Here is a 12,678-nt window from a genome sequence, read left to right on the forward strand (position 1 = left end):
GTTGTGAGCTCCAAGTGCTGTCACGTGCAGGTTCTTCATGTTATGGTAATGTTGTTTGTAGCATTGTCTGTTATAAACTGTTGGTTGTTGCTGTATTGAAATAACATATTTAATAAACTAACTATTTTACTACAGTGATCCAGTAGTCCCTCAGTCTATGCAGTACATGAACTGGCAAGCTAAACTTATCTAATTTATGAATTAGCTAAACATTTTTTACCAATGACTTAGATGAAAAAAAAATTGCATCCAATGATAGTAACATGGCAGGATAGACGTACATTTAGCACGCAAGCACAACTTTTAATACGAAAGTGTTTTATTCCAGGATTCACGAAGATTTCACTTACATCATATCCGTCACGGAAATGACGCCAGTTCAACGAAGCCAGCGGCCTGTAAAGGGTGCACCCCTGCACACAGGGTCTTCTTACGGGGAAGCAACCGTTAGTACTAAAGAGTACGTTATACTTAGGGTTGTTCGTTTTCGGGTTTTATATTTTAACACTAAAGCGTTTTATGCCGGGATACACCAAGATTTCACTGACGTCATACCCGTCACGGAAATGACGCCAGTACACCTTTTCCGAAGCGACTCGCCAGCAGGACGCCGCTCGCCAAGCACACCCACAAGACAGCCACCGACCCGCAAATCATGCTCAGCTGCAGATTTCGCTGCACATTTCACTTTCATGTTTTACCAGTTCCTCTGACAGAGGAATAAACCACAGTTTTTTTTACAAGTGCACAGGCCCAACAGCCGTGGCAGTGTAAACCAAATGACACATGCAGGTAATGTTTACACGTCAAATGTGACACGAAACCGAATGTGACCAATCAAAGGTCATTCATTTGGGCATCATGTTAAATCACAACAGGCTACCTAAAAAATGGCGAACACAATGTGGACACGTTTCCTGTAACTACACACACATAGATGTCCGAAAAAACAAAGCAGACAGAAAAATCTCAGCTAACATAATCACTTTATTGTAAAGCATCCTTCCCAACACTCCTCTAACTCTTTCCAGCCTTGACAGTGGCCTTCTTTTCGGCCGGTATTTCTGGCGTGATGCCTGCTTTCCGCCGTGTGACCGACAAGAATGCCCTGTCGAGCAAGTGCTGGTACGGCGTCTCCTCGGGGGCCATCAGGAAGGACCGCACCGCCTTGTGGTACCGGGGCAGCATCTGGGAACCGAGCTGCTTGTAGGTGAGCCAGGCAAAGTCTTCCGCCTTCTTCAGCTTCTTCAGGTCGCTCACAGACAGAGTGCCACTCCTCAGCTGAGCCTTGAAGAAGAACACCTGGTGCAGTGGAGAAACCATAAAAGAGAGAGAGAGAGAGAGATAGAGAGAAAAAAGGGGTAAGGAGAGACTTACACTCTAGCAGCTCCTGATGAAAACAAATAGTTGTCTCTTGTGACGAAAGGGGTCACAACATCGCCCCGCAAGAGTGACAGCAGCAAGTAATTCTACTCCAGTCATTCACTGCCAACTCTCACGATCAGTGAATTATTTGTTCTGCACACCAGAAGTAAGGGGGAGAGGGTAATGACGATGATGACTGTGGTATGGGTACCATCACGTATACAGTCGAGTCCACTTTTTACGATACCGTTTATAACAATATGTCGGATATAACGATGAACAGCTATGGCACCGTCAACTTTTGTATTCTTTCTATGGTAAAATAAACCGCTTATTACAATGCTCCAGTGCCACGATATCGGATATAACGATTGAATCCGGTTATAATGTGCACAAACAGTGCAACAGTGATGACTCTGATGACGTGGTTGCGCAGCCTACTCAGGTAGCGTCTTCGTAGGAGGCCCTATGCGTGCACAGTCTCTCGGGGACTTTGTTTCCAAGGACATTTACCTCAGCTAGGTGAAGCACCTACAGATGCTTTTGGAAAAGATTTGCGCTAGCTTCACATGCGGCAAACAAACGTGACCGACTGTGGCTTCTTTTCCGCAAATTAGTAGTACAGTTGAACCTCGTTATAAGAGACATGGATGTAAGAGACAAATGGGTATAAGAGACACTATTCACAAACATGGTTGGCTGCCCTATCTTTCCCATTAAATTGACCTCTTTTATAACAGACATCGGATGTAGAAGATTGGTTATAAGGGACAAGTCATTCTTGAACTTTAATCAATAATCTCGCTTGTAACAGACATTTTAACTTCAGATGCAGTGCCACCAGTCACTAATTACAGTTGCTTCCATTCTGGAAACACATGTGGACGACAGACGCCTGCAGTCGCTATTTATTATAACTTCAGCAAACACAAAGTGGTTCAGTCAACTATGAAATGACGATGAGGAGCCCTGCCAATAGAAATGCAACTTACAGAAGGGATTGAAGCCCACTGCCATGGAGCGCGATCGCACATGCAGGCTCTCCCACTCGTGTAGCTCCCAATCAAGAAGCATCACAGATGTTGGGTCCTGCAAGCGTAATGAATAGCCTGAGCACACAGCGGAAGAAGCTGTGCTCTGACTATTCATCAGGCTTGTGAACTCAAAATCTACGATTCATCTTCCACAAACAAGGAAAGGGAAAACAGCTTGTAGAATCGGTTGTAAAAAACAGTGTAAATACAGTCATAAAGCAAACAAAGATTCAGAACTGTTTCATAAATTTTCGGGGCCAAACATAAATTAGAATGAATCTTTTGAAACATGCTGTAGCGTTCTTTTGAGCTTATTTTAGTCATACGATGCCAACATTGAACTAGGATCTGATTAGTAAGTGAAAACATGGTTCCCTGCTTATAAGAGACATCTCATATAAGAGACAGAAATTGCTCCCCGGTACGTGTCTCTTATAAAGGGGTTCAACTGTAGTACGACCTTGCTGGCATGCAAATAAAATGTTTTGAGCTCTGTTTTGTCTTAATATTTCGCAACCCGCTTATAACAATTATCGGTTATAACGATGGGATTTCTTTGGCACTTCAATATTGTTATAAGTGGACTAGACTGTATACACGTGAGCAGACAAACTCTAGTTTGCAGCCATGTACGTATGACAAGCACTTCAACGAGGCGTGCAGCAGTGAAGCAGCAGCGTGCAGCACGAGAGTGAGGAGAATGCCGATTAATATTCTGACGAGAAGTGACAATACCGGGAAAGATAAAGATAAAGATGAGGGAGTGACAAGGCACGCAGTGCGGTGAGTCACTCAGAGCAATGTGATTGTAACTGTGACAATTTTTATGAGGGGTAATGAGAATGGCAATCACAATTTGTACAATCAAACTGCTGGCAGTGATGAAAAGCGCGACAAGGCATGCAACGAGGAGAGTAGCAAGGGGTTTGAATAGGAGTCTTACGACCGAAGTGACAAGCAGGGTGCACGAAATGAAGGCAAGGATTTGTAAATCTTAAATGAAGGGAAGGATATGCAAATCTTAAATAAATGCACCCAGCAGCTCGTATTGATTGCCTGTTTTTAAAAGGATGCATACTTCAGCGGGTTAGCGTAGCTGAATGCGCTGCGTCATTAATGTTCGTGGTGAGCCTTCTTCACTTCCGATTTCGGTCAACTGTTTCGCCTTGCAGTACAAGTCCAGTCAAAAGACTTATTGTTTCGAGCTTCTCCTCCTTGACTTGAAAACCGTGATAGAGGATCAGTTCTACATAACACAATACACGCATCGATCATGAAGGAGGATGAGTACAAAAGAATACCTTTATCTCATAATCACCCGCCGCGGTGGCTCAGTGGCTAAGGCGTTGCGCTGCTGAGCACGAGGTCGCGGGTTCGATTCCCGGCCGCGGCGGCCGCTTTTCTGATGGAGGCGAAAAGCAAAAACGCCCGTGTGTACGAGATTTCGGCGCACGATAAAGATCCCCAGGTGGTCAAAATTAATCCGGAGCCCTCCACTACGGCGCGCCTCATCGCCTGCGTTGCGTCGGCGCGTTAAACCCCACAATCAATCAATCAATCAATTATCTCATAATCGGTATACATTTGGATCGTTCGCAGATACATTTACTTAGTGTGCGAGAAATCGTCGCGTGGGTTTGTTCTTCGCTTGCAATTTGGATATTTGAAGGTTGGGCACACTTTTGATGCAATTTTGAAGTCAGAAAGCTTTCTCCCTTCTCCCAACTTTCTTTAGGGAGGGATGGTGAAGTTTTGTCTTACTCGTCGCGTCAAGAGTTGCTTTTCTTCTCTTCTGACCTCGAAGTCACCATTCCCTTATCCCCTCAACGCACCTGGTGACCCCTTTGTCAGGGTGATGCGTGTGGACATGCGGCAAGAAACGTTCCTTCCACAAATGCACAGCAAACACTTTCAAAAACTCCGACTTGAATACAGTCAAGGCCATCAAGGAGCTTTCACGTCTCTTGAACCAAATGCACACCAAGTTTTCTTATTAGAAAAACAAGTCCCTAAGACTACCGCAGAGCTCATTCAGGGCTAAAAAGCTCAGAGGGGGAAAGCAGGGGGGTGGGGTGGGGGGGGCAGGATTGTAGTACCAGATGCAACTACAAAGATGCAATAAGTGGTCTGGTAGCCATTGAACCCAGCGAAGCCAGGCGCAAGTTGCTGGCCAACGTGTTTCTTCACCGATGTATTTGATGAACAGTGTGTCTGGGTGCCACCATGCATGGCCACCATGTTGCCACCATGCATGGCAACATGGTGTGCAGTACGTGGTACCATGCTATGTTTAGGCGCGGCAGAGGTCTGGAAATAAGCCCAGGCGACTCCACTTGCCTTGGCTCCCTGGACGCCATTCTTCTGAAACTCAGCCGGGTAGTTGTAGGTGTAGAAGCCTGCGGGTGCATGGCCCAGGAAGAAGGCTTCCAGCGTAGGGCCACACACTTCAGCCAGTGCTCGTTCGGCAGTCTGTAAGTGACAAGAAGGGGGGAAACGCGATAAAGTCATTTACAGGGTGGTCGACAAAGCTGGAGCGGTTTTACGCAGCAAACATTGTGGCGACCTTATTCACTCAACGAAATTGATGCGCTGGATAATGGCACACAGCTTTTCATCAGTGCACATGCGAAAAATAAATGCAATCACTGTATTAAGCTGGTGAAAATGAAGCTGTACGACAGTTAGGCGGGAAGAGGGGGGGAGCCTCAATATGTTGGAATGTGCAGTGCATAGAATCACGAAACAATTTCGCGACATCACTCCAGGTATTGGAAAACTGAAAGAAATATCTGATCAAAAAAGAAAGAAAGAAGAAGAAGCCATTAAAACGCACTGTCATTGCTCAAATGGTCTGCGGTAAAATAAGAGCGACCAAACCAGCAGCACAAACGATAACCGAAGAACACATGACCAGTGCTTTCGTCCTTGTTTGTGATCGTCGACATTCTCAAATGTGTACCAACTTGCTCAATCGCAAGTTTTGCTGCTTGGCACCACCTTGGTGTTTAATACAAAGGCTGAGGTGTTCAACATCCGAGAAATAAAAAAAAGGCTCAAAAACAAACACTCTGGCTGTTTTACTAAAACTGCAAATGGACAAAAAGAATATGCCCTTGTTGCAGCCCGAGCTTACAGCAGTGAGTCAAGAAAAAGAAAAACTATTTGCCAGATATTCGATGTACTAACACCACAGTTGGCAGCAGCGTTGCGCTCTCTTTCAGTCCGAGCCTCAGCCTGCTGCCTGCCAATCATTGCCTTTGACAGAAGTGCCACAGTGCATTTTCCGTTTCGGCACATTCACCCCAGTGGCAAAAGAAAATAGATGAAAAGGAACACACATGTAGTCATTGTCTCACAGGTAACCCATTGCCTTTTCAAATTTTCACTGACAGCTTGGGATGAAAAATCTGCCATGTAGCTCCTTCTCGAATCGTTCACATTCAGTTGAAGTTGCTACAGTCAGTGTTAATTACACGAATTCAGAATTTGTGTGTGCTACCTAGCCTGACAAGAATGCCCAATCTTCATGACTCATGTCGCCTGCTTAGGAAGCAGCCAGTGCTTATAGATACCCCTAGCTCACACAAACACCTGCTAACACAAGAGCACCTCATGTTAACACTTTTAACGTAAATCAGAAACAGGTTACATTCCTAGTCCTCCTCTCCAACTGCAGCCGGAAATATAAGAGTGCGGTCTCTATACTACACGCTATTTTTCTCCATCCCTTGTCTCGATCCCATCCTGGGAGTTCTGGCCGCCTCCCCCATAAAGAGTGAACATCCAGGCTGCCCAGGAAGGTTTATGTGAACACGTGCACTAGATCTGCCCAAAAATACTTGCACACTACGCCGACCTTGTGGGCGGAAAACGATTGATAGGACCTCGACTAAGGTCCTTAGGTCACTAAAGTTAGTTCGCTCTCTCTCTTGTGCTGCACCACACTTCTGACATCTGACTATGGAGGCTTCCAGTGCACTGCAGGATCCCCAAGTGGCCCAAATTAACCCGCAGATGCAGCCCTCAGTACAGATTCAACGAAAAGAAGACGGGCACTGTGGATGTCCTGGGCTCGTCTCACCTGGCGCACGGTCTCCCCATCAGCATGCACTGCCTGGGGCAGAATCCAGCGATGACCCTTGCCCAGCTGCTGGTTCACCACAAGCAGCAGTGGCTGATCGAGGCAGCGATGTGTGCTGTGCCGGTCGTCCTTGGCATCCGCCTCTGCAGAAGAGAAGAGAGGAGGGCTCAGAGCGCCACCCTGAGGAACACCACTCCGCAGCGTATCAGCTGCAACTACTGCCACCCCTCTTCCAACCTCCCTGCCCTCCACAACAAATTGCTTTTTTTAGCAGCACACCCATACTTCGGCATGTATGAGCACATACTAACACCAGGCTAAATGTTTTGTTGTGTGTGCAACACCCTCGCTGCAGCAGTTTGCAGCTCCTTACTGAAGCTTTTCAAAGACATGTGGCGCTGCTGGTTTATTCACAGAAACATTCAACTGTGGATTTGTCCCCCACAGAGGCATGCACTGAGGCATCAACCTTTCAAGTGCATGAAAAACCCACAAGCAAGGAGGCAAACAGGCCAGCATTCCTAGCACATGGCATGCATGTCATCCATTCGCAGCCGCTACCCTGCTTGGGTGCACCCCATGTGTTGGCGCATAGGCAAGTAGCTGCGGGAGTTCCTTTTCTCTTCACACCAGATGGCCCCCCACATCTGCCTAGCAAACAACTTTCCCATGTATTCTTTGCCGATGCCCCATGTGGTTAACACCATTTGAAAGAGAAGACTCTGCCTGTGTGCACAATGGTGGATGGCTGCTTGCGTGCGTATCAAGGTGGGCTTTAGAAAGGTTGCGCACCGGTGAGACGTGGGGCTGGTCTGAACTCCTGGCTCTTCTTGAACCACTCATCCTCAAGATCCTGGGCTGTCTGCACTTTGATGGTGACGCCTTCCTCCGAGTCCACCTTCCTTTTCTTGTCCCTAAGTGAGTAGGGCAGAGGGGAACAGTGAGCGACGTTTGTTACATATCAGATGGTGCACGGAGAAAAAAATTACTGCTGTGAGTAGATGTGAGCCCTGGAGTGCGATGAGTCAGAAACAACAAAAACATGCACTACACTCTCTGCAGAAGGTGGGCTTAAATTAAATAAAGCCAGAAACCACAACAGAAGGCAATGATAAAAGAAGGAGATTGGTGGTGAGTTGGTAAATTTTAAAAAGAACAACTGCCCGAATGATGAAACTCTTTGTTGTTGCACTGTTTATGCTTCCGGAAAAATGATTAAAGCACTAGACCACGTGCGTCAACTTCGTGCTTATTCTTGCAGAAAGTTACCCCACCTTGGGGCCTGCCCCTGGGCTGTCCCTTTCCCTTTCATGCTACACAAGCCGAGTTTTCAGTTCCTCAGTTGGTAGAGCGACTGCCCTAGATAGGCACTGGTCCCAGTTTTGAACCCTTGACCAGGGCAAATTTATCTCCTACTGCGAAGTTCTTGAGAAAGCTGTATTGCTTTCATTTGTGACTATACAACTACACTTTAAGAGACTCGAAATATTTCCCTGACAAAAAACTTAGTCCACCTCGGAGGCTCCCCTTAAGTTGCGACCGACAACTTATCTCATTAAAGAAGGGCCTGCTGCACTCTACTCAACCATTATCTGCCACTAGGGCTAATTTATTCATTTACAAGGGCTGGAACTGAGCTGCTCACTCTAATTTTCACTAACATGAGAAACAGGACAACCTTCCAATGTCTGTCCGCAGTACTAGGGTCATAAGATTATCCTCATCCCATTTCTCATTACTGTAACTTCTCATGACATACAGAGACAAGAATCCAAGGATATTCCAAGGATTTTCCAAGGATTTTCCAGGCCCCATCAAGGTATTTCCAAGGATGCAGGGCAGCATGTTTTCGCACTTTTCCCTACCATTCTGCTCGCACACTCAACATTGCCTTCTTAATACTCCTCCCTTTAAAAACGAACAAGTTTGATGCCACCGACAATAACACTGAAGGAACTTTACATACGCCATATCGTTTTGAACATTTTCAAGTGCTGCACATGCTCTTAATGCAGCCTCGGGTAGCACGGAACTTCAATTAATACCTCTCACTACCCTCCTCCCCTAAATTTCTGTGTTCACCAAGATGAGGGGGTCGACGAGTCTACTGACTTTGGCCACCATCACACAAGGCGTCAAAATTAAATCTTAATAAAGCCATGTAGGAGCCAAATGCACTGTGTTCTCCCGTTCGAAGTCTTGCTTGTCTGTGTTATTTCATCCTGGAGTGTCAGCACTGTTTCTCTCTGAGAAGTGGTGGGGCATAACAACGGAAAGATGAGTAAAATGAATAACAGGACGAGACAATGAAGAAAACAGCATCAAACACGACAGGGGGACCAACGCTAGTTTCCCCCAAGTTCGATGCGTGAATTTCATTCCGCACAAGCCGTTCTATAACGCAGCGCCCCTGCACACCAAAGCTGGCTTTCAAGTGTAAAAATAAATGTTTATTTTGTGGGGAGTGTGCAGGGCAGCACTGATAAGCCATGAAAGTGAAAAGCAGGTCACATGATTGGGCCCCTTCTTTGTTACCTGAAGAATTCAAGGGTTTTCAAGGAGAACAAAAGAATTGCAGGCTTTCAAGGCCGATGAAAACTGCAGAACCGATTCACAACTGAGGCCGATGAATTTTCAATTTCAAGGGTTTTCAAGGTTTTCAAGGATCTCTACAAATCCTGAAGCAGGCTTTGATGCTGACCTTGCGTACTGTTCCACATTTATGGACAAATTTTTGCTCATGGCCAGGCACACAAACTATTTTATAATTTGATTGATTGATTGTAGCATTTAATGTGCCGACACAACACAGGCGATGAGGCGCGCCATATAGGAGGGCTCCGGATTAATTTTGACCACCTGGGGATATTTAACGTGCACCGAAATCTCGTACACACGGGCTTCTTGCTTTTCGCCTCCATCAAAAAAGCGGCCGCCGCGGCCAGGAATCGATCCCGCATTCTTGTGCTCAGCAGCACAATGCCTTGGCCACTGAGCCACTGCGGCGGGTCAAACTATTTTATAATTTTTTTATACTTTGAAAAAATTGTGGCAAATTGCTGAAAACACTTAAATGCTTCTGTAAAACCTTGTTGAGATACCATATACTAAACTCTTCATGTAAAAACAACTACAGGCTCAATTATGAAAATGGCAAACTGTCTGCACCAGCCATATTATCAAGCTGCTAAAAGAAGGGAACCTCTGGGCTTTCATTTGCACTGATGATGATGATTCTTCTGTTGCATTCAGGGCAGGTAAACCAATCAATGTACATGCGTGGAAGGTAGATTGCTTCTAATGCACCTGAGTTGGCGCTCATTCAAAAACCTTGTGAATTTAACCCTGCCCCCTGCAAATGATTCATGATGCAAGCTTCACAATCATACTTGTGCCTCGGTCTGCTTCCTTACCCGTTATTTAGTTGAAAAACTTGGCTTGTGAATCATTCTACAACAAGTGATGGTGATGATGATAATGATGAGTAAGCACAGAAGTCTGGGAATACAAATGGGTGCACCGGTACGCACTCAATCAGCTGCAGCTCGTGGTCACTGAGAAGGCTGGCCTCCACTTCGGCTGCACGCAGGATGTTGAGGTATTCCTTTTCGAGCGCGTTCAGCTCCGGTACGATGATCGGCTTTCGCTCGAGTGCGACAGCACCAACCACGTCCCAGCCACCAGATGCGGGGGTGGCAGCGCTTGACGGTGTGGACGAATAGGATCGCAGCGTTGAAGCTGTCAAGAAAGTTTTCACAAAATGATTAGTGTGTTCTCTCGAGGAATTAACGTCTCCTGGCCTCTTCATTCCTGCCAAATCTGCATCAATGCAATAAATCCCTGCCCTGCTTCCTCTCTACCCATGCAAGGGTTGCTACCGGATTCAGCACTGAAACGATTTCCTTAATACTGTCACGAAGCCGCCAAAGACGAAGCAGTTGTCTTGAAGAAGAAACAAGTTTATCGGAGTGAACTTGTGCTCCCCTAACAACTCAAAGAATACACAGGCGGCGAAGCAGCAGTCAACAAAGTGATGTGTGTGGGCGAGCGTCGGCAATTCGAATACCGCGGCATCTGCTCTGCAGGCTTGCTTTTATCTTTCGGCGCGAGTGTTTCTGGAACCGTCGATTTACATCCAGAACATTGTAAATCAAAGAAGATTATTCGAGGCCAGTGACATTAGCGCGCTCCGTGTCAGAATGAGATAACCCGTGCTGCATAAAAATAAAGAATGGAACACGCGCTTCGCTTGGGACACAGATAATACAGCTGGGCGTGGCCAGGCAGTAAAAACAAAACATAAACAAACAAAACCAATGCCTAGTTTGTGGCATTACGATGTTCACACTCTCCAGGAAGGTCAGAGCATCGAAGATGTTTATTCATAAATAGCGTATAACACGTTCGTTTGTACTGGACCCATAGCCAAAAGCTAGTGCCGGGTCCATTGTAACAAGTACAGGCGGGGACTTCATTTTGCAGACCACGCGAGCGCGTGGTAAAAGGCACCAATTTGCGCTCTGGAGGCCCGGCGCCTCTTGTCGAGACTGGCCCGGTGCGCATGCGCGTCCTGTTTTACTCGCAGGCATGCCGATTTACTCGCTTCCTGCAGCGGTGCTGCGTTGGTCACTCAAGCACCACAGAGCGACGCCTTTGTAGCATTCATTTCATACCGATGGCACATTTGGGCCTAATATGACGATTGCGCCGGCTTTGGAGCAAGTGCTCCTCGCGTCCTGATAAACACTTGCAAGGAATGTTTTGCTTGTCTTGTGCTTTATCGTTTATAGACGACGATACTAGCGGTGGTTGAGAACGTGTTATATACAGGGTGTTGCGACGATAACTGGAACACTTTAAAAATTTTTCCTGAGCGATCCGCCGCTCTGTTCGCGCTCAAACTTCACACAAAGGTCGCATTTTGTGGTCTATTTTGTTTGACACCGGGAACAACAACGGTACTTACCTGTTTATTCTGAAAATAAATAAAAACGATTTTCGCCTATGGGAAAATGGCCGCTGATTTGGACGTGCGAGCCAGCGCAAGTTGATGTTGGAACGACGGAACCACCTGCAGAGTGAAACGCATGTTTGGGATTCACGTACGGAGCCAAATGGTGCAGCAGACGATCAGAAAATGCACCTAGAAATGAGCTAACAGACGATCAGAAAACCCGGTTTTCGGGCTCGCACGTCCAAATCGCCGCCATTTTCCCATAGGCGAAAATCGTTTTTATTTATTTTCAGAATAAACAGGTAAGTACCGTTGTTGTTCCCGGTGTCAAACAAAATAGACCACAAAATGCGACCTTTGTGTGAAGTTTGAGCGTGAACAGAGCGGCGGATCGCTCAGGAAAAATTTTTAAAGTGTTCCAGTTATCGTCGCAACACACTGTATACGAATTGAAATAAAAACAGTGGGGCTGGACACGTTTTAAGTGCATTTAAAAGCCTAGTTACTACCAGCAGGAGGGGCATAATATCCCCCAGTTTCTCAGCTATGGAAGTTGAGGTTGATTTGTGATGAAACTGCCAAGAAAATGGAACCAGGGGCTAGATGGGAGGTGGACTCTACTGCATTAGAAAACAAGAAACTCGCAACCACAGAATTGAAATCAAGTAGTTGTGAAACTGAAGGAACTTTTACAAGCAGCCTTATTGTGCCTTCGAGTACGTCGGCATTCCCTTTTGCGCAACGACTTGATTTTAATAATTTTTTCCCTTGCCCGTAATCATTTTTAAAGTTTCTTTCTGCATAAAACAATCACAGCACAGCATACTTCTACAGGATAACCTTTGCATCGCCCGACGAGTTTGGCTAAACCGAAGGCTTAAGGTGCCGAAAGCAGACGAGCCGGACATAATGTGAGAAAATGAGCTTCTGGGTACTTTCTGCTAACTTGCCTGCAAGTTCGCTGCTGGGAAAGATCCTCCGCAGGCAGAACGAGCTTCGCAAAAGCCGTCCCGATACTTCGCCTGCGCACCTTACGCCGGACAGCGCCATGTTTTTCGCTGCATCGGATTCAGCCCTTCGGCCAGCTTCGGCTTCGTATGCGACTCATTTGCGACATAATAAATGCTGCAGAATTTCATAAAATGATAAAAATTACTACCGAAAACAGTTTATAAATAAAGATTATACGTTTTTTTATATTTTTACAGAAAGTGTTGTTGACGATAATAGCCCGCCATCAGTAG

The 12,678-nt window shown here is 46.1% G+C and overlaps 1 protein-coding gene across 1 annotated transcript; it reads right to left on the reverse strand.

The window, feature by feature from the left end:
- Positions 1-956: 956 nt before the first annotated feature.
- Positions 957-12,538, reverse strand: Mrpl46 (mitochondrial ribosomal protein L46). Its single transcript, XM_077690145.1, has 6 exons — positions 12,385-12,538; positions 10,011-10,218; positions 7,273-7,394; positions 6,481-6,623; positions 4,737-4,868; positions 957-1,302 (listed from the first exon to the last, which is right to left on the reverse strand). The coding sequence occupies exons 1-6, from the start codon at positions 12,482-12,484 to the stop codon at positions 1,018-1,020; spliced, it is 990 nt and encodes a 329-aa protein (XP_077546271.1). The 5' UTR covers positions 12,485-12,538; the 3' UTR covers positions 957-1,017.
- Positions 12,539-12,678: the final 140 nt, after the last annotated feature.

The sequence above is a fragment of the Haemaphysalis longicornis genome, unplaced genomic scaffold (genome assembly GCF_048455015.1).
Source record: "Haemaphysalis longicornis isolate Haplotype H1 unplaced genomic scaffold, Haemaphysalis longicornis Haplotype H1 scaffold_10, whole genome shotgun sequence".
Taxonomy (NCBI): Eukaryota; Metazoa; Arthropoda; class Arachnida; order Ixodida; family Ixodidae; genus Haemaphysalis; species Haemaphysalis longicornis.